Source organism: Leptosomus discolor, chromosome 8 (assembly GCF_034619465.1).
Source record: "Leptosomus discolor isolate bLepDis1 chromosome 8, bLepDis1.hap2, whole genome shotgun sequence".
Lineage (NCBI taxonomy): Eukaryota > Metazoa > Chordata > Aves > Leptosomiformes > Leptosomidae > Leptosomus > Leptosomus discolor.
In genome coordinates this window covers 60,885,635-60,906,292 of record NC_141398.1, presented here as the reverse complement: position 1 = coordinate 60,906,292, position 20,658 = coordinate 60,885,635, and the positions used below count along the sequence as shown (strand labels likewise).

The window sequence follows — 20,658 nt, the reverse complement described above, 5'->3', positions numbered from 1 at the left end:
TCACAGTGGCAGTTATCGGCCTTTCCAGGCTTTCTGCAGGGCTCCTGATCTCCCCAGGTCTTACAAAGGGATCCTCTGTGAGCGCAGAGCACTGGAGGGAGAGGCGGGCTACACGCCACCTCTGCCAAATCGCCTCTCCCCTGCGGCACTGGAGTTGCACGGTGGTATCTGATCTGGAAGCTCACATGTTTCTAATTATCTCCTCTTCCAATCTGTTCTTTTGCTGGCAACAAAGCTGCAGTTTCTGATGAGCTGAATAGGAGCCCTGACACAATAGGTACTGACAGGCTTTAGGGGAAAAAAAACCCCAAACATCAAAACCCCGTAACTTTTTAGACAATGGGGAGCGCACAACACCAGTGCCCGGGAGCTTGTATAACCATACTGTGTTCCATGGATGCAGAAAAACCTCTCCTGTCTTCTTGTTCACCAGGAAGTATCAGCAGTCCCACCAACAGCTGCATTGAACGCACTTCCCTGTCTTTCCTTGTGGGCAGACGAGCAGAACTGCCCATAACTGGAAGTCACTCCAGCACCCAGAGGCACAGGCAGCCCCTGATGTACTGCTGCCTCCTCTGATTTCCTCTTCCCTGATGTTCAGTGTAGCCTAAGCAGCCAGGGCAGCCATCTGTGCCCGATGCTAAACAGAGCATTTTAATAAAGAGCTATAAAAAGTTTCATTCTTGCACTGAACCAGAACAGATTCAGCCTCTGGCCCAACCAACCACCACAACTGCACAGAGCCATGCCTACTGACTTATCACAAGTCCTTTTGTCGCTGAAAGCCGAGAGGTGAACATGGCAACACAGAAGAGACTAAAACCTGTATCAAAAAGTCATACAATAAGTTCAAAGCAATCGTGACAAAAATTCTGACCTTTTAAAAGGCAAAAATCCATTTAATCAAAGTTGTAACTTCTTTTAAATACTGGTCAGTCATTTAACTTTTAACTCCACCCCAAATAAAAATCAACCCATGTGATCTCAGCCATAGCAGTTCTGAAATCATCACAGATTAACACTGGGGTTGTTTTTTTTCCCCCAAGGCATTTTACGGCAATCACACTAAACCCCAGAGTCCTCTGATACCACCCTTTTACTCTGATACTTACTGCACAAAATTGGGGAAGAAGGTGTCTGAAGAGTCAAAGTTGAACCGTCTTTGCGAGTGATGTTAACCCGGAACACCAGCCTAGCACGTGTGCTTTTTTTCTTCGAACCAGCAATCCCTATCCTAGCTTCAACATCAGCATTTCTCAGCTTCAGGATTCCCACGCAATCAACCCTAACAGCACAAAATAGTTCAGAGTTTAAGAGAGTTTAATACGTTCAGCCTCCTTAATAATCTCTCGACTAGTTACATAAGCCTCAAAGTCAAAACTCTTGAAGTAATTACTGAAATATTATTAGATTAATTTTTTTATTTACATGAAATCTCTCCATGACCTTTCTCATTACACAGCCCAGTTTTCAATTCAACTCTACATAATTTGGATGACGAATCATGGGAGGAAGGACTATGAAAGCAGCACAAATAAAACAGAAAATGCAATGTAACCAAGCAATTCTGGTAAGCATTCCATTTATAATCACAGATCTTCATTCTTCCATTCCTGGGGCTAGATCTGGGTTTGCAGGATTACTACTACGAAATATTCTGCATTCACTTAAAGCAGTGGTAGAAGAAAACTTACTGTAGTCATATTATTTTTTATGCTCAGTGGAACTGGGAAGTGATAGATACGTCATACCATAACTGTGGTCCTAGGGGAAATGGACACAGGGCCAGGGTGAGAGAGTGATGCAGGGCCCAGTGTCAGAAAGACATGCTAGATGCCGAAATGATTTCAAGCAGAAACCAAACGACAAAGAAAATCCAACATGCAGCCTGATGTTTAAGAAGAATAGTATTGTAAGTTTACCAGGATCTTAGGCCCTACATCCAAAAAGTACAGGCACCACCTGACATCTCCTTTGAGTACAGTGATCGTGTGTGCTGCCTGAGGGCCAACATGCACAGCTAGGGAGCAGAGAGGAGGGAACTGGGGTTCAGAAGGTGGCACTGGCATTGCCATCAACAGAGAGGTGCTGTAGCACCACTGAAACATTAGGAAGATTTCTTTCGAGACATCAAGATAGGTTTTGGAAACACAGCCTAGGCAAGACTTTTATCCCTAGACAATTCCAAATTCGTCTTTCTCTTATCTCTACACTGGGATGGCTTTACATAAACACTTAAAGACAATTAGAGAATTCTCTCTAAGAAGCAGTTTCCAAACTGATCATGGGAGTGTATTTCATATTAAAAAAAAAAATAAATAATAAAATCAATTCAGTCTATTAGCAAACTGTGTTATCCCGCTTAAAAAGCGGGCACTACGTTGAAGAAACATTTCTTCTCTTGAAACAAGACAAGCTTCTAAGTGAAGAGTGGTAGAAAAAGACATCCTACTGAAAAGAATACTTTGAAAGAAGATCAATTCCCTTCTATATATTAAGATACCTGTGAAAAGCTTATCAGGGAATCGCTTGTATCTAAAGTTTCTTGGGAGATCCAAACCACACGGGCAGATGAGGCCAGTGGCTCAAAAATCCACCGCAGGCAACTGCTGCCATCGGGCAGAGCGCACCCCTGCTCAGCAGCGGCCGAGCAGTGCGCCTGCCAACTGCACCCAAAACGCTGCCCACGCTCGACCAGCCCAGCTCTGCAAAGACGGCCGAGCAGGAGGCTTCTGTGCCAAAGGACCATCTGGTGGAAATGGAACAAGCGATGCAAGAGAGAAGAGAAAAGCTGGAGCTTAGCCTCACCATCCACAGCTCCCAGCCTTTTGGGCCTGGAGGGATCTCAAGATCCCCATATCCTCCTTCCCTCTTCTGATTAGCAATTCTGTACTCGTTAAAAGAGAAGACATCCAGCAGAACCAGTGACCTGTTCAGGTAATGCCTGAATGTGCACGTTATTGATCAAACAGAACACGAAACTAATGCAACGGATGAGGTTTAAGGAAGACCAGATCAAGCGTTAAGTATAATAAACAAACTGCGAATGTGATTTACGTGTTTTCCTTACACACGTAGCCTCGCTAGGTGCCTGGTGTGTGCCAAGATGTCCAGACTTTTAACTACTAATCCAACCAAAAATGGAAAATCAGTTTCTGAAAACAAGGTAATAAATTAAAATAGGTAGGGAAAAAAAAAAAAAGAACTACTCACGCAAGTGTCATATTGTTGCTGGGGTCCAGTCCGACCTCAATAACAGTAGTCCCCTCTATGTCCACTTCCTTACAGGGAGTAGTGTTTCGCCCAGTAACTCTGCAGGCCTGGTAGAACCCATGTGGCTTCACTCGCCCAGAGTCGTTACCCACGAATACCTGCAGCACCACAGGCTCGTTGTGACCTTCCAGCTGCAACGCGACAACACACATTAAAGATCTCAACTGGCCAGCAGTGCCCCTTAATTAAAACAGGAAACATCTTATGCAGCTCAGTTTGAAGTGCATCTGCTCCCAGCGTGGCTGGAAACAATCCCAAGGGAAGCAGGAATAAACAAAACGCTAGTATTTTTTATCATTAGTTCTCCCATTAAGAGACACCAGCCATTTAATATACATTTCAATCAGCCTGAATCCTATCTGTCCTCACACAGAATTAACCCCGCTCCAACTTTCAGGTCTCTGATGACGCCTTCCTCTCACCCCAACCGTGACTGTTTCCCCATCTCTTCCAGGATCCTGCTTCCCCACCAGCATCTACATCCACCAGTCAGCTGAGAAAGAGAACGTCTGCTGTGGCTGGTTCCAGAGGCGACAAGCATGCGTATGCTGATCATCAGTGGGCACGCTACGCCTCTAGGATCCCATCTGCACGCCAGCCACACCTTGCAATCTCTGTGAAACCAGATTAAAGTTGTCTAACACTTGCAAAACCACGGGCTGAGTCAGACCAGGATGAGGCAGAAAGCAGAGGGAGGAATGGGATGAATGACTGTATGGTCCAACCATGCAAACCCGCTTTTCCTTCGGACACCAAAATAAAAATAAAAAATGGCAACTTGACATCTCCTACTTAAAAGTTTATGACCAGTGTTAGGATTCACTGAAACCCCTCATAAATAAAAGCAGGTCAGACATGTATTTCACACAATGATTTAACAGTCCTCCTGCAACCCAGTCCGCAAGCCATAATTATCCCAGAACACGTTAATGAAGAATGCATTCGTCACTATAACATCGCCATCCCAGCATGAAAGGGTTTCTGTCCTTTTAACGCTTTTTTTATTAGCAGAATCCCACTGTGGTGCTACGTACTAAAAAACACTTTGACGTAAAAGATGTCTCGAAGTAAAGCTGGACGTTGCATTATGAAGTAACCTCTCTCACTCTTTTTAGGTAATAGAAGAAAAATACTCCAAATAAAAAGAAACACTAGATCGCTGCCAAATTCCCAGGCCAGAGATGGAAATTCTTTGCCACAGCATTCTAGGAGGAGATAAACCAAGTATTTTTAACGTTTTCATTAAGCCATAGTTGTTGCTAGACTATTTCTGGGTGACGACATTATGTTTCATCCTGGGCCCGGAAGCCCAGTCAAAACTTGTGGAAAGAATCTCAATCTTTATTAGTAAGGAGACACAAACGGGAGCAGAATCCTCCAGAGGATCTCTTAGGGGTTAGTCCCTGACACACTTCGAAAATGCAGTTCTGCAGTTGTTAGCACTTCTGAAAAAAGGAAAAAAAAAAAAAAATCAGCAAATACTGACAAAACGATAGTATGTGCTTCTCGTGTCCAAAAGGAGCAATTAGCTTACAGCAGGCAGGCGGGTTACGACCGTCACGGATGGGGAAAGCCAAAAGATTTCTGGAGCCAGCCCAGTACAGGCTCCCATGGATGAACTGCGGGCTAACAGGTACAGCCCAAAGAGCTCAGAAGCTAAGACACACAAATAAACAAAAGACCATGAAAACAGCCATCGAGAGGACGACGTTCTACACTGAATCTCCTTTAGATGGAAAGCCGAATGAACAGTCTTTGTGCCATGTCACCGAGGTCTCCTTGGCCAGAAGCAGCAGCACCACAGCTAGCCAGGCTTGCTTTTCTTCCCCAGTGTTCTTGTTAGGAGATAAGAAAGGTGGGCAAGAGCATCTCTCATCACCTGGATGGCATCTGCTCCAGCTTTGCAACGCTATTAGTGAGGAAACACGGAAATCTGCCACCGATGGCTGGGACACCTCCGCTGACACTGCATTCAGGATAATCCTTCTTTTGCCAGACAAACCTTGACTAAGGTTTGTTTATCCAATTGTAATGTTGTAGTTCCAAGTCATCAGTAACATGGTCTTCTTTAAAGGACCACAGAACCTGCTTCTCCTCCTCAGTCTGCTTAGGAGTGATGCATCTGAACGGCTGCCCGCCACAGCTGCTGCCAGAGAAGAGCAAGCACCAGATCTCTACTGAACTACCAACATTTTTACACTGCTCTTCCCCATCTTTAAAACACTCCCCAAAACCCCAGACAAAACAAAAAGCCTTCTTATACGTATCTTTTTCCACTAGTTCAGATCTCCTGAAGATCCACTGACTCACTTCGTCTGTCCAACCCTGGCAGACTTTTACAGGCAGGGTATGAACTAGTTTGCCTACTGGTAAAGCAAGCTCGAGCTTCCAGGAATTCAGTAACATGAGACTCTTCCAAACAGAATTTTCACTGATGGGAGCTAAAGGGTAATTGGGAAAAGAATTTAAAGGAAATTCAGATGAACAAAGGCCCATTAAGAAAATTCACAGAAATGAGCACTAAATCACCATAGCAACAGGACTATATGAATGGATTCTTTTCTTATGGAACTTTACTGGATTTCCACATTACTCAGGAGATGTTTCCAACACTGTTGAATGGGACTTTAAAGATAAGTACACTTCTATACTCTGCCAGCAGCCGTCTGCACAAATTTTAAGGGCTGTATCATAAACATTTCTTTGTGGACCTGGTAAATTAGTTTGGACTGAGAACAGCTTTGCTGCTTTCTCCAAGTGGCATGACTAAGAAAAAGTACAAAAGGAAATGTCTTCTATCTTTCTTACATGTATGATAACATCTATAGCTGTCTACTGGCCACAATCCTGCCAATATAAGCAGGATGCCATTTGCCGTCGTTCCAACGAGCATGCAATGCTGGCTGGTATTCAGTTCAGTGTCCACTCTCACGTTCACACTGTGGTCGTTGCAACTTTTGCGATGGTATTTCGGTATTTCACATCAGCTCATCTGTTCGCAGAAGCCAAGCACCGCAGCGCTCCCGGGAAGGCTCCCTACCGTTTGCGTTAGGAAACCTTCCCAAGCACAGTCCCAAAGTTCTTCCGTTGCTTCCACCAGGCTCTGCAGCCATCCTTGCAGGAGGCAGATGGCTGGAACCTTTCACGATGAGAGAGGTCTGTGAGCAGGAGACTCCTGTTCATTACCTACAGAAAGCATCACCTCCTGTCTTCTCAGCCCGGCAGTCTGTAACAGGCACCAAAACACTGTCCCTGAGCTTCCTCCCTCCACGGATCTCACAGGCCTGTCTCCAATTCCACACTGCAGGCCTGAGCAGTCAGGGAGCTCCTTACACAATGTCCTCTCTCCTTTCTAACCAGCTGCTGCACATCCACGACTGCATTCCAGCCATACACGCTACCCCAAGTCTCTGTGATTCCCGTCAAGTCACAGCCCTGTGACCGCGCAAGAGAGGAAACAAGACCTGCAAACTCACACTGTGCATTAGTGTGCAGGCACTGGCAAACAGCCCCTGAATGGTCTCCCTTTTGAGCAGGAATGTGAAAGGCCTCTTTGTAGCCGCGCTGTGTTTTTCTCCCATTTGTAGCTCCTCCTTCCCTCCTTTGCTTTGGTCTCCATCCTCCAATGAACTTACAGGAAAGCCCTCCTCACCAGGCTGGCACGCCTGGTCACCAACAATTCTTCCCCTCTTTGAGTAAGGCGAATCACCTCAGTCACCCTTTTCTCCCTCCAAACGAAGCAAGGTGAACAAAGAAGCTAAATGCTTGCTGGAGAAACCAGCTCTGCAGCCAGGCCCTGGATTCCTGACTGCATGTGCTCTGTCCAGATCCTTCCCCTCGATCAGAAGGATGAAGGACGCCATTCAGCCCCGTGTGCCGCTCATCCCTGCCTCAGAGCAAGCGACTATCAACACCTCGACTTCAAGGCATCGAGGGCTACAGAGGGAGCAGGCTGCGTTTGAGGCGTGCGTGCAACTGCTTCCTCTTTTCTTCCACCCGTTCTCCAGCTCCACTAGCGCACAGGTACTTCACTACTGCTAACCCTGCCGAGCAGCAGGACCCCTGAGGTACACCTCAGTCAGGTCTTTACGGCTCTGCTCCAAAGACAGACACCGGATGTGCGGATTCAGATGCTTCTGATTAAAAACAAACAAACAAAAACCCCCACTTTTATTTTTTTAAATGAAACCCAGTTTTATGTCCTTACCAACAAGGCATAACGAAGACCCACTGTCATCAGCAATCAAACAGTTAGAGCATTTCACTACCCTAGTTTCACACGCTTCAAGTGTCTGCCTGTTTACACAGCTCACATCACTGCTGTCTAGCGGGGCATGCATCACAGATTATGTACCATTGCCTGGACATAAAGCTTCCTTCCTCCTGCAACTTTGTGATGCAAATGAGCCTTCTTGTTACCTGCAAGAAGAGACACAGCACAGTCTCTACAGCAAAGAGACTGCAAAGTGCCCCCCCCCAGCTCTAAAAATAGACACTCTAGGCCGATTTGAACTGAACCAGTCTCCCATCCTACCAGAGCATCCCTCGGAAAGGAGTCCCCGCATCAGCTGACGCTGAGCAGCCTACCTTCACAGTGGGAAAGCCTTGCTGGGTCCGGTCTTTCACTGAGCCTCGGCTGCCTTCAGTCAGGTACCGAGCCCTGTGCTGGGTTTCCGGCTGTACCACTATCTTCAGCTCCTTCCCCTCACTCTTAGTCGGATACTGACCACACAACATTGGGGTCTTCTTCCCTCCAGTTCCTTTCTGGTTCTCTGATGCTCTGGGAAGCCAAAGCACACCGTTAAAAAGATGTTATAAGCTGCTCCCCAGTAAAAACGAAGTAAATCACAGAAAAGCTAAAAAGGTAAAGGGTGTATATTAATGGATAGAAGATTTATAGTTGAGAGCAAACTTTGGAATGCTCTTTCTGACAAGAGAAGGAAAACTGCAGGATGAAGAGGAACGGTGCTTCCCTGCCTGCTCCATCCAGTGCACATAGGAACTGCTTTTCAGTGTCAACATAAAGGAAGGAAAAAGCAATTAGCATTAAACTATGTTAACAAACAGAAGAAGGCTCATAACCTGCTTTTTCATAGTCTGCGATACAGCCTGACATTACCTGAATGAGCTGTTTCGCTTCTGTAACAAATGAACATATGTACACACACACACTGAATGGATTTAAGGTTAAATGATACTTCTTTGAATAGGAAAACAGCCTCATGCCTGTCTCCACCCGAACTTGCATATCCATGCAAACTCAGATACCAATTTCTGTCAAAACAGACTGATAAATTTACGTTAAAACCAAATTAGTTGTCGTAAAAAGCTCTGACATAATTGCACCAATTTTAAATCTGCAGTGTATGCAAAAAGACTGTTTCTTTCCAGGTGCGTCCCTTAAGATGTGCTGGTGTTCAGTTCCATAATTAAAACCTGAATGAAGAAGCCCTCCAAAGCGTAACATCGTGTGATCGATTCTGTGTCCACTTTAAAGCACAACGGAAAATAACTTGTGATCTTACACAGAGCAGGTCTGTATAACGAACCTGAATGAAGCCTAATAAACCCATTTGAGACTAGTAAATGTAAATGTGCCATGGGAAACGGTACAGGCAGAAAAAGGGCTCAATGAATTCACGCCAACGTAATCGTCTTTTTTACTACCAAAAAGTAGTTTCTAACAGCTAATGACTGAAGAAAGCAGTTTAAAATAACAGGTGTGAACTGCTTAAAAAAACCAAATCCTGTTTCAAGGTGCAACATACGGACGTAATTTATCCAGGATTTTTTCTTCTCAGGGAGAAGGGTGAAAGAAATGCTTTTTCTCCAAAACGGCTGAGCGAGAGCTTTGCCACTGCATGAGCTTTTCGCTGACCCGAAGGCTGGGGTAACCCGCAGCGCGCTCTTCCCACTTACCCGATGATTTACACTAACAAACATCAGCAGCACCTTTCTCCCCTAAAGCTCCTACTGTGCAACGAACAGCACAAGGGCACGTAGTACACGGCTACTTCCAAGGCATCCCCAGCCCCTGCCAGCCTCGTCCTACTGAAGGGCCTTCTCCTGCCCCGGGGCAGGTCGGGCGCTTCGCCCCCAACTCCATCTCACACCCCTGTGAGTCCTGTTTGTAACGCTCCTATTTCTACTAAGCCTTCCAAATCTTCTAACACGTGCCACAAAGGGTGAAAGTGAACACTGCTGCGCTGTTCCCAGCTCTGGGCTTTGTATGAACGTCGTTTTCTGCTGGTGGGCTGCCCAGCGAGCCCCCGCTCACCCAGCCGAGCCCAGGACGGGCGCCCAGCGCTCGTCCCTGAGCAGCCCTGCCCTGCTCGCTCGTCTGCAACCCAGCAGAGAGGCAGGATCAGGATGAAAAAATAGTATTAAAAAAAAAAAAAAACCTGCAAGAGTGCCACCTTTCTGCCAAGGCGTCCTGACTACGCTGCCCCTGCCTAGTCAAACAGGCTGTTTAAAAAAAATTTAAAAACACTACCTAAAACCCTACCTTCTTTCAGGAAAACAAAAGGGACAAAACTATTCTCCAATGTAGCTTATACAAAACCTGCAATGCACTAAAGCTGTCATCACCTCCACTACGCTCTTTGCTTCTGTAAAGTCAAGCAGAAACACTAATCAAACCCGAGCTCGTTAGATAATCACTCTCTCTAGTCTTCCTGTCAGGACGCTACTCCAACGGACTAGTAATTAAAAGGAATACATTTACAAACTTCCAGTGGGCACCTTCGCTTTTTCTCACTCAGAATTTTAAATCACGGAGCTACAATCTCTCCGCTTTCCCCAGGAACACGAGGGGGAACTCCCGGCAGCCTCGGCCGCTGCCAACGCCACCGCGTCACTCCGCACGCCGTGCTGGGGCCGTGCGTCCTGCGCCCGGGCCAGGCGGGCTGGGCCTGCAGCGCTCCACGTAAAGACAGCACGGGGATTGCTCCGTCTGACCTTGTCACACTTGGAAGTTCCAGCGCTGTGAAGAGATATTCTTGAATTTTGAAGGGAAGCCCTAGAGAGGCAGCCATCAAGATCAAATTCCCTTTTAACACTCAAAATGCGCTGTTTTAGCGGTGTGACGTTAACACTTTGGCCTCTCCAACACCACTGTTTTCCTGAGAGTACTCTTAAACCCAAGTTACCTCAGTTGTCAACATACTAATATTTTATGCATTGCCGCAGCTATGCAAAGAGATGCTGCCTAACAATTAATTCGTAAGTCTTCCCTCCAGAAACCTAAAGTAATCATTACTTTCCATCACACTAGCTGAACTTGAAAGCAATTGTAAAGCCTTCACCAGAACTTCAGTGGTCCTTCTTCTCAAACTACCAGGATATATCATTTACACATCCTTTTAATTTAATTTATAATACTAATACTCATGCACATACAAAGGGTAAAGTATTTCATACACACGCATTTCCTGATGAGCTTCACTGTTACCAGAAAGTCTCCTCCAAGCTAGCACTTCTTTTCTAAAGAAGAACTGTAGGTGGCAAAACCCACAATTCTATTAAAACAGATTTCCTGAGTTAAGGTTTGCCTGGTCCTGCACTGGCATCAGGGCTGTTCCCAGGGAAGACCTGAAAGCGAAAGCGAGACCAAGTGTGTCAGAAACCTGAGACTGCCCTAAATCACCATCAATTCATCCATTTCTAAAAAGGCTTTCACAGACTCCAACAGTTTCCACAGGAATATGTTCTTTTCCTTCCTAGCTCCTAAGGACAACTGACTAGAAGTCTCTTTTGAGGCAAACGCTCCTTCTGCTTCACCAATGAGCAAGGGTGCTTTCCTTGCTCTTTTCTTGAAGCCAAAAGTAAATGAACTCCCTTGGCTGAACTCCATCAGGCTGGAAAGTTTAAAAAAAAAAAAAAAAAAGTCACTGCTGTGACCTAGATTTGTAATGCTCAATCCCCATATTCCAAATGCAGAACTGGGTTTTCTAGTATCTTGGCCATTTCTTATCCCAGAGCTTTTAGTTAAAAGGACAATTCTGTTACCGAAGAGTTTTCTGCAGTTCAACCTCGCCTGTGTACGACACAGTGGGGAAAAAAAAAAAAAATGATGTTTATCTACCCCTGCGCTCACAGAGTACTGCTGAACCGAGGAACGTTCACTGGTTAGCCCCAAGGATTTCAGGCAACGTTACAGTCTTGTGATGTTTTAGATTGACATCATGTGTACTGATCCAGAGGTCACTAGATCTCCCCTTTCTGTCCAGAGACCCCATTTACAGCCACGCAGCCCTTGCCCTTCCCTCTGCAAGGGAGAGCCTGACCCCCTCCTGCTCCGGGGAGGCCGTTCCCTACTCCCAGCAGCTGCTTTCCACACCCTCACCTGCTCCTTCCCCTCTACCAGGTGCTGGTTTACTTTATCATCCATGGCAGCTGGTGACAACGAGCCACGCTGGACAACTGCTGCCCAGCTGAGAGGGGCTGTCGCCGAGGTCCGAGGGACACGTCGGGCGGCAGAGCCGCGGCTCCCGGTACCAGCCCGCTCCGCCTGGCCCGGTGCGGTGCCCAGGCTGGCACACTCTGGAGAGTTTCTCAGAATCACTTTCTCACAGTGAAATTTTAAGTATGGAACTGCAATGACCCTGGGAATACAGACTCCAGGCTCTTTCCCTTTGGAATATGAGAAGTTCATAATCTTTCCCATCAGTCAAATTTTAATATTCACCATTACTCTGATGAACATTAGAACGTACTGCAAGCACATACAGAAAAGTAAAAACAAACAAAATACACTCCCCTCTCCAAAAAAATAAAATAAAATAAAATAGCCAAATCTACCCACTTGACCATCTTAAAAGTACTAAAGAAGCCACAAGTCAAAAAATAAAATAAAACGATGTATCAACGCACTGTTGTAAACTGATGGACTTTTTCCTCTTTAAGCAACTACTGAAATGCGTTTAGTGAACAGTGTGAAGTGAGAGAGATGAGAGACCACCACCCAGGCGTGCCCACGTACAGACACACGCATGCACACAACCCAGAAGCACAGAGAGAAACAGGATTAGAGATTTATTTCTGAAAAAAATCAAATACAGAAGTGAATTCACAAGAAAAAACAAAATCTGGTTCACCACATCATCTTAACATTTCATAAAAAAAGTAAAGCATGTGTTAATTCAAACGATGAGAAATCCTAACACGGCATTACCTTCTACTCCCTTCACTCTCTCTATTTGATAAATAGAGAAAGAGACAAACAGAAGCAGGTAAAGTGTACGGACTGAAATCCTCACATAAAATCCTGCAAACACCATTAAGATTTAGGGTGCGTCCAGTCCACTTCTGCCTTTCTTTTTAAATACAGTAGTGTTTCCATGGCCATTTTTTAAATGGAATTGTGCAACCTTTGCTAGGAATTTCACTTAAACAAGAATATGGATGAGCTCATCAGTGGTGTGTCCAATTGTTGCAGTAAAGTTTAGCTTTATCTTCTAAACAAAGATTAGCAAGTCTAATGAGAACTGATTAGGGGCTAGGACGCCAAAGGGAACAGCAGAGAAGGGAAGGGATTTATGTGAGAACCTGAGCAGAACACTTGGCGGGGCACGGGGGGAGTTTTATTAGTTTGGTTTTACATATGGCGATAGAACTTTTTTTTTTTTAAAAAAAAAAAAGCAGATACCAACCCATTTCCTGCTTTTGAGTTGCCTTTGCTGTCCGTGCTGAGCTGAGAAAGGACATAGTGAGGCGCTTTGGCACTGTCGGCATCAAATATATCCATGTTGGACTCTTCGCAATCTCGGCGTTTGATCCCTGGCCTCTGCTTTGGGTTTCGTTTGCGTGATTTACGTGGCACCTCAGTGTTATCATTGTAGGAACTGGTACTCATGTTACTGAAGTTGGAGGGTGAATCCTCCATCCACATACTGCAGCTCTGTTCTGACTCCAATCCACACCCCTCATCCTGGCAGGACATCCGACTGTTGTCCAGCAAGTCCTCAGGTGGTGGCGAGATGTACAGGACTGTGTGTCTCTTCGGCGTTGACTGCTGCTGCTGGACTGCGTTACTGGTTAACTGCTTTTCACTTACCCCTCTGGTACTTACCCCCACGGCTGAGGAGCAGCTCTCCACTTGCATAGCCTTGCTGTCGGTGACTGAGGTAGAGTAAATGGTAGGACTGGAAGAGGTGGTAAAGGAGCTGCAAGCACCGCCCATGGAGGAAGAGGAAGGAGCTGAAGAAGCATCTGCGGTGTATAATTCACAAGTAAATACAAGATACACGGTTTGGTGTGCGCTGGCTATAGCAGTCCCATTGAAATAAAGTGATTTATGAACCGATTTCTTTCCCCCAAGGAATATTTGGAATTTGGTACGTTTTAGAATGTAAGTGCTTAAAGCAATACAGCCTAGCTGGTACAGTGCTTTGGAAATGTCCAAATAAGACTTAGCATGATCCACTGTAATCAACTTTTTTAAAACTTAATGTTAATTCATAAAAATGGCTGCAAGTAAACAGAGCTTTCATTGCCTCAGCTGGACTAATTATTTGTGTAGAAGCCATTTCTTCTAAAATAATGGAAGCCCCAATGCAAAATGCTTATATTCCACATTCAATGCCAATTAAACCATTTATTGTTGGAAAATTTTATTTTTGAAAAAGACGGGACTGTGCTTAGCCACAAAATATTAAAATAAGTTTCTAACCTATGAAGCAGAGAACTACAGGTCATTTTTAATGCAGACACTCCCTGCTTCAGAGGCAAATCCTGGAATAAAAATATGAGAAAATAAATGAGAAAAAGAGCTGCTGATTATTCCATCATAAATGAGAAATAAAATATAAAATCAACTGAGTTGGTAGGCAAAATGGAACTGGTATCAGTCACTATGAGATAGCTGTTTATTTTGAAGGTTCAAAGCAGGGAGGAAATAGCTGTATTGGTGACACGCTGATACAAGACGATACGAAATTTCTGTAATTTGACTCTTTCCGTCACCGAGACCGATTTCTCTCAGACTTTACTAGTCGAGTCCCTTATGCAAACAAAGACAGCTTGGGACAGACCTCTGAAAAATTCCTACCAAGCAGGGTATTTTAAACAGTGCGACTGTGATTTCTCCGGCGGTCACACAGACCGATCTGGTTTAGCAGCACGAGAGGCCAGCTAACGATTGCAACAAACCCCTGCAGATCTCTGGAGAGCATCGTAACCACCTCCACTGGGGAATTTTAATGGACAAATCAGCCGAAAACATCAGCTGAAACGTTTCAGAGGAAGCAGGACGGACAAACATAGGTCTTTATTTATTCAAATCCGCTGCAGCTCACTGAGGAATAACTAACCGAATTTCATATTCAGATTTAAGCTTCCTGGGGGGAGATGCTATTTGCTGTATTTCTGCACTGCTGACCGCACCTTACACAACAAACCAGAACCACAGCACAGCCTCATTTCGGAAACAAGTTGTACAGAACACATATACATAAGTACACAACGTTGTCGTTCAGCTAGCTACTGGTGTCGCAGAGGTAATACCTATTCTTATGAGGAACATCACGGTTTTGGGTTTTTTTCTTTGGGATTTTTTTAAAATCCAAAATATTATATTAATCTCTCAAGTCTAAAAAGCGTAGAGATGCATGAACTATTTTATCCTGTTTAAGCTATTTAAAAGTAACAGAATAAGTATGTTCAGCCACGAGATATCTTCAACTAAGAGCAACACTTAGCAAACCTTCCTATAAATGAGCCTACTTGTGATTGCCAGGGGGTAGCAACGACTGATGACGAACAATTTTTAAACCGTTACAGTTTCTTACAGCTTTTCTATGCTAAATGAATTTAAAAGCAAACCTACACCCCTTCAGATTGAAAAAATTAGTGGTCATTACAGCTTATCAATAAACTGTTCTGCTGTTATCTTCATAGGAAGTCCCTTCCCCAAACCTCCCGGTGAACCAGGAGCAGATGAATGATACCAGTTCCATTTCCCAGTTCGTTCTTTGGCAAATACAGTGGCTGAAATTGGAGAATTCAGTCACTCTGAACTGCATTCCAATTTAAAGGCAAATTTATCCTTTCTATGTCATGCATTAATGCAATGCTTTGTTCAAAAACATTTATAGGATTGGCAAGAACTATTAAATCTAGATATCAATTTCAGTGACAATACTTAGGAGCTGATTTGCAGCCACTTTGAGTTGAGCAAGATCGTTGCCATTTGGGATGTTCACTTTGGTTTGTTAAAACAGAATTAGTTTCCATCCATCATTTACGCACTCAAACAGAAGCCCGCAGCAGCGCGCAGCGTATACGCTGCACGCAAGGGTCTGCAAACGAAGACGTGGAGCACGCAGCAGTAACGCTGCGGGACTGGCTACCGAACAGCAGTATTTCCCCCATTTAAAATTAATTCTTCTTTTAACAGATGAACCCGAGTACCGTGCGTTGTGCAACGCAGCGCCTGCACGCCTCGTGTCTGCCTGTGCACGACAAGGGCTCGGACAAACCAGCAGTTATGCACGCTGAACCAGGCAGCAGGGCTCTAGAAGTGGGAGACTCTTCCTCCAATAGGTTGATATCAAAGATTTATCTTTTTGCAGCAAGTACTGGGAACGTTTTAGAAAGTTCTTTTAAGACCTTTCTATAAGAAAAAACTCGAAGTGACAAACCATACACCGGTCTGCCAAACACTGACCGTACCCTGCTTATCAAACGGTTCAATGCATATCCTGTCCAGAAATGCAACAATTGTACTTTTCCCCCTCACTTTCCTAGGAAAAAAAAAATAAATAAATCACTAAACAAAATACTTTTCGGTATAAGCTAAGAGAGCTGGTAATGGTGTCATTATTTTAGGGTGCAGCACTTTGCAATATTTAAGTTGCTATCATTATGGCTATCCAAAACAATTCCTTCTCCAGTTTTTTTTTCCCCTAGAAGTTAAAAAGCGTGTGTGTGTGTGAATATGTGTATATGTTTTATCTTCGTACATTTAAAAAGGAAAGAAACACTGCCTGTTATAAATTGGTTATACTCTCCTCCATCTACCAGAGATACCCCTGTGTAACAGTACAGTTATCAGAACACTACCAAGCCAAATGGTAATGGCAAGAAAACCTCTCCTGAGCCTCAGATACTCTCCAGCGACTCCATCACCAGCCAGAAACATGCACGTGTTTTAAAGCACGTACAGGCCAGTGTCTTCTCTGTTATAATAATTAAAAGAATGTAAGAAAGTGCGCAAATGTTACAGCCAGTGAAATAAACTGGCTATATTAGAACATTCAAATACACAAATCAAAACTCTGTTTTGGGGGATCAATTAGTAATTGCTTTAGCAATGTTTTAAGTTATGCAAATAGTAAGAAACACAGCAAAATCTATGTTTTCTCACAGAGTCTGCAGGCCTTTAGCCAATTGATCTTCCCTTGAGCTAATAAACGGGGTCAATCAAATAAGAATTCACAAAGTTACTGTAATAAATAAACCGCTGTGTTTTACATGGCTCCCGTTTTGGTTTATCAATTTATTCTAAGGCCAGTGACAACACACGTGTACCTGATACCCAAAGGAGATCTCTTGGTTGAATATGCTGCATTTTGGGGAAAAAAAAAAAAGTTTTATTCTAAAGTTTTTGGTAATTCCAACTTGACTGGTATTGCCCGAAAAGGTGAGAGTATTTTGCATTTCCTGGTTTTGAGGAATGAAGTTTTCCCCAACACGCGGATAATAAACCCAACAGAACCAGTGGCCATTCGGTGTGAGGGGGGTACCTGGCCACTGGTCTGACAGGTCAGAGTGGAAACATACAGACGCCTTCCCCAGTTTAAGCATTTCCTTTATTTGAGGTTACTTTCTTTAGACACATATTAATGGGAACTGTTACAGGTGGGTCTTTCATTTGCAATTGAACAGTGCTTGCAATGACAAATACGTAGTGTAAATGAGCACGGACATTTTGAAATATAAGACTGAATGTATTTTAACACAGCCTCAAAATAAAAATTGCTTTCAGAGCAACAACACTGAATAGAAGCCAAGTGCATGTTATGGCAAGTATGCAGCCACAGTATTAAAAATGAAACATGCACCAGCATCACAGGGTGGGTTTTCCCTTTTTCTTAATTAAAAAAAAAAAAACAAACCACAAACAAACCAAGAGAGAAAAGAAAACTACTTCTACATTAGAGCAATTTTGATCACTGTTGAAACTAAACCTCCTGAATCTATTCATTGCCATCCCTCTCACATGTAAGGTAGTTGAAGGGAGTAATTCAGATCTGTTGCCTGCCCTACAAGCTTTTTTTCCTCTGCCAGAGGCAGAGTGGCATCAAACAGTTCAGCAGCAGGAGCCCTGGTTCTGTTTTGGACATCAGAATTTACACACCAGTAACAAGCGGTTCTGTAATGTGTAAATAAAGAGAGAAAATAACCAAGAACCAACAAACTAAGCGGTTAGTGCTGGAGTCCAGAATGCAGCTGAAGAGAACCAGTTACTCCGCACTGCTCCTAGGAGGACTGTATTTCAAAGGAATCCAGCTGTTCGTGACACCAGTCACCTGTACGTTCGCTTCCCAGAAAGGCTGACAAGGTGCTACCGCTCCCAAACGTTTCCCTCGCTTTCAGGCAGGGAACAGAATTACTGTCACACCCAAGAGCGAATAATTCAGGTTCTTTCTGAAAACAAAAAGCAGCCAAAAAGCAGGCGGTGGGAGGAGGGACGCAACACGCATGTGGCACAACAGCATGCTGCGAAAAGTCGCGGGCTAACGAATATCAGAGACTGCGGGAACACACAGCCAAGAGCATCCCCATGAGCAAATCAGTGCAGTCTTTTTCTTTTCCATAACATAAAGCATTGTACAAAGAAAACTCACTACCTCCTGAGTTAGCAACTACGGCAATGACATGTATTTCTACATCCTACTATCTTGTGAAGTCAAACAAGGCATTCAGCCTCTAAAAAAAGGTCTGAAAGGCAGGAGAGAGGGGAAAAAAAAAAAAAATCACTACTTGGCATCGAGGGGGTCTTATCTTTAGATAACACTTAAGTGGAGCCAATCCTGAAATCCTTGTTCATTCTTTCCAAAGAGATCCTTAAATACAACAAGGATTACCAAGTCCTCAAAAAGAAACAAACAGCATCCTGATGACTTTTTTAAATTGCGCTGGAGTGCCAAGCAAGTCATTTCCCAGACTGGCAAGCTTAAGCTTGCAAACACAAATAAATTGGAGGTATTTTTGGTTTTACAAGGTTTTTGGCCACCTGTGCATGAACAGCCAGGACTAGCAAAAAGCCGGTAAAGAACTCGCCTTCTCCTCAGAACCTAGCATCGGGGGTCGCGTGGGACGCAGGCTATGTTCAGAAAACAATGAAGTGTTAAAAACGAAAACTCACCACACGGGCTGAGGTTTAGCTTAACATATGAAGTAGACCCGTTTATCAAATTTGTTAATTTATCTAACATGTCATGTTCTTGATAAGACTTTCATATGTTAATTGGTTTATTTGAACCACTGGACACAGAAGAACAATTTCAGAACAAAACCAGAAGGATACTATGTGCAAAATTTCCAGCATCAACCCTTGCGTTGCCAAAGGTTTTTAAAGGTAAAAACCAGAACTTACAAAGTGGCTGCAAACCTGCTTTCAACACCTCACATGCCAAACTTGGGTTTCTACTTTTTTTTCTTCTTCTTGTATTACTGATGTAATGTCAAAAACTTTTCCAAAAAGTTTAGTTTCAAATCAGTATCAATCCACTATTTAGAAATAAAACAAAAAAAAAAAAAAGAAAGAAAGAAAAGAGACTTATGAAGAAGTCTGAAAACAAGACCGACCTATACCCTGGGTGAGATTGGATGGGTTAAGTGTCTCTGGCACTATTTGTCTTCACTATTGACAGACACTGTCACACAACCCACCACTCGATGCCTGTCTCTGAATGGCGAAGCTAGAATGCAAGTTAAGTGTATTAATAGAGAAAAAAACTAGCATCCCAGCAAATATAATAAAGCAATCCAATTCACCAGTTATTAAAAACACTCAGATTCAAGATAGGTAGGTTAATTTAATTTACATTAAGCCCAACAGTGTAAATTCCCCTTACATTCACATGCTGAACCAAGCAGTGTATTATACTTTGGGTAAATACATCAATCAATCTGTTTTTGTTATCAATGACATCCGTTATTAAATTAACACTCAAGTTTAGGTATCTAAGTAGCACTTTTGTTAGTGGCTCACACACACCAATTCCATGTATCTTGGATCCTCCCCACTCGGAGCGATAACCAGCTGCGCACAAGCAAGTCAGAACTCTAGGACGCTCAGCTGCTCCCTGCAAGCTCTCCCTGCCGTCTCCTCAGCTCCCTCCACAGCCGCCACCCTACAAAAGCGACTCTACGATGGTGCCAGGACTGACGGCGCGGACAAAGAACACTTCCATTTAAGAAGCGGACTCTTTTGCTCTTTAGATATATGGTTGGTTTTTTTTCTAAGCAATGAAGAACTCCTCTTGGCCTTCATGAAGTCTTTGACGCTGCTACTGCAAGGAGGTGCCCAAGCAACAGTACAGTAAGGCTGTTCTCTTTCCACCCGTCACTGGCTTGCTTTTTCACTATTCATTACGGAACAGGGGATTCTCTTGTCTCGAAGTAATTCTCAAGCCTTTTTGATGTAAGAATAGGAGACACTTAATGCAAGAATTTGCCATGAAAAAAACCTCTCAGAACGATAAAACAGCTTGTGTTTGATTGAGCAGTTCTGGAAAACTGGGTTTGGTGACTACCTATGAGACTCAGGAACACTGAAAACAATCTTAATCTAGAAAAAAAGATGCTCTAGAGTACCTCGATACAATGCTTTCTAGCAACGATAAGGGAGCCGTGCTGCATGCAGAGGAGCAGGCACGCGCTCAACGCACGCACGACCCCACAGCTACAACGTTTTAACCGAATTCGCCGAGAACGCGCTCCCTAAGCGGTTTCCGTAAAAGGGAAACAGTAAGAGGAATCCTTTTCTTTCGCAGCTCCCAAATGAGGGCTTCTCATCAGCAGACGGCTCAGCGCCATGAAGGAACCCCTCCAGCGCCCCTCGCCCCGGCCTTTCCCCGGCTGACGCCGTCAGCTCCGCCGTGGCGCTCTCGCCAGCGGTCACTCACACACGTGCTGGCGCTACCACGCCAGGGCACCGCACTAACATACAGCGCCAGGAAGATGCACTCCTGAAGAGCATTAGGATCTCGTTTAAATTAATGCTGTAAGAAAGAAGTATCTGACACGTGACTGAGACAAGCACGCTGCAGACAGAAATCCCTGGAAGACATCCTCCTAGGAAATTACAGGAAGGCATTTCCAACTGGGAGGGTGGTGGGAAGAGGAAGGGAAAAGCCTACAAAGAAATGGAAGTTTTTA

The 20,658-nt window shown here is 44.2% G+C and overlaps 1 protein-coding gene across 1 annotated transcript in view; it reads right to left on the bottom strand.

The window, feature by feature from the left end:
* Window positions 1-20,658, bottom strand: part of NFAT5 (nuclear factor of activated T cells 5) — a 66,562-nt gene that overhangs the window by 15,085 nt on the left and 30,819 nt on the right. Inside the window, exons 3-6 of the mRNA XM_086469183.1 lie at window positions 12,924-13,482; window positions 7,861-8,053; window positions 3,214-3,404; window positions 1,113-1,285 (exon numbers count right to left, since the gene is read on the bottom strand). Of these exons, the coding sequence (XP_086325309.1) occupies window positions 1,113-1,285; window positions 3,214-3,404; window positions 7,861-8,053; window positions 12,924-13,482 (1,116 nt within the window). The remainder of the gene's footprint in view (window positions 1-1,112; window positions 1,286-3,213; window positions 3,405-7,860; window positions 8,054-12,923; window positions 13,483-20,658) is intronic.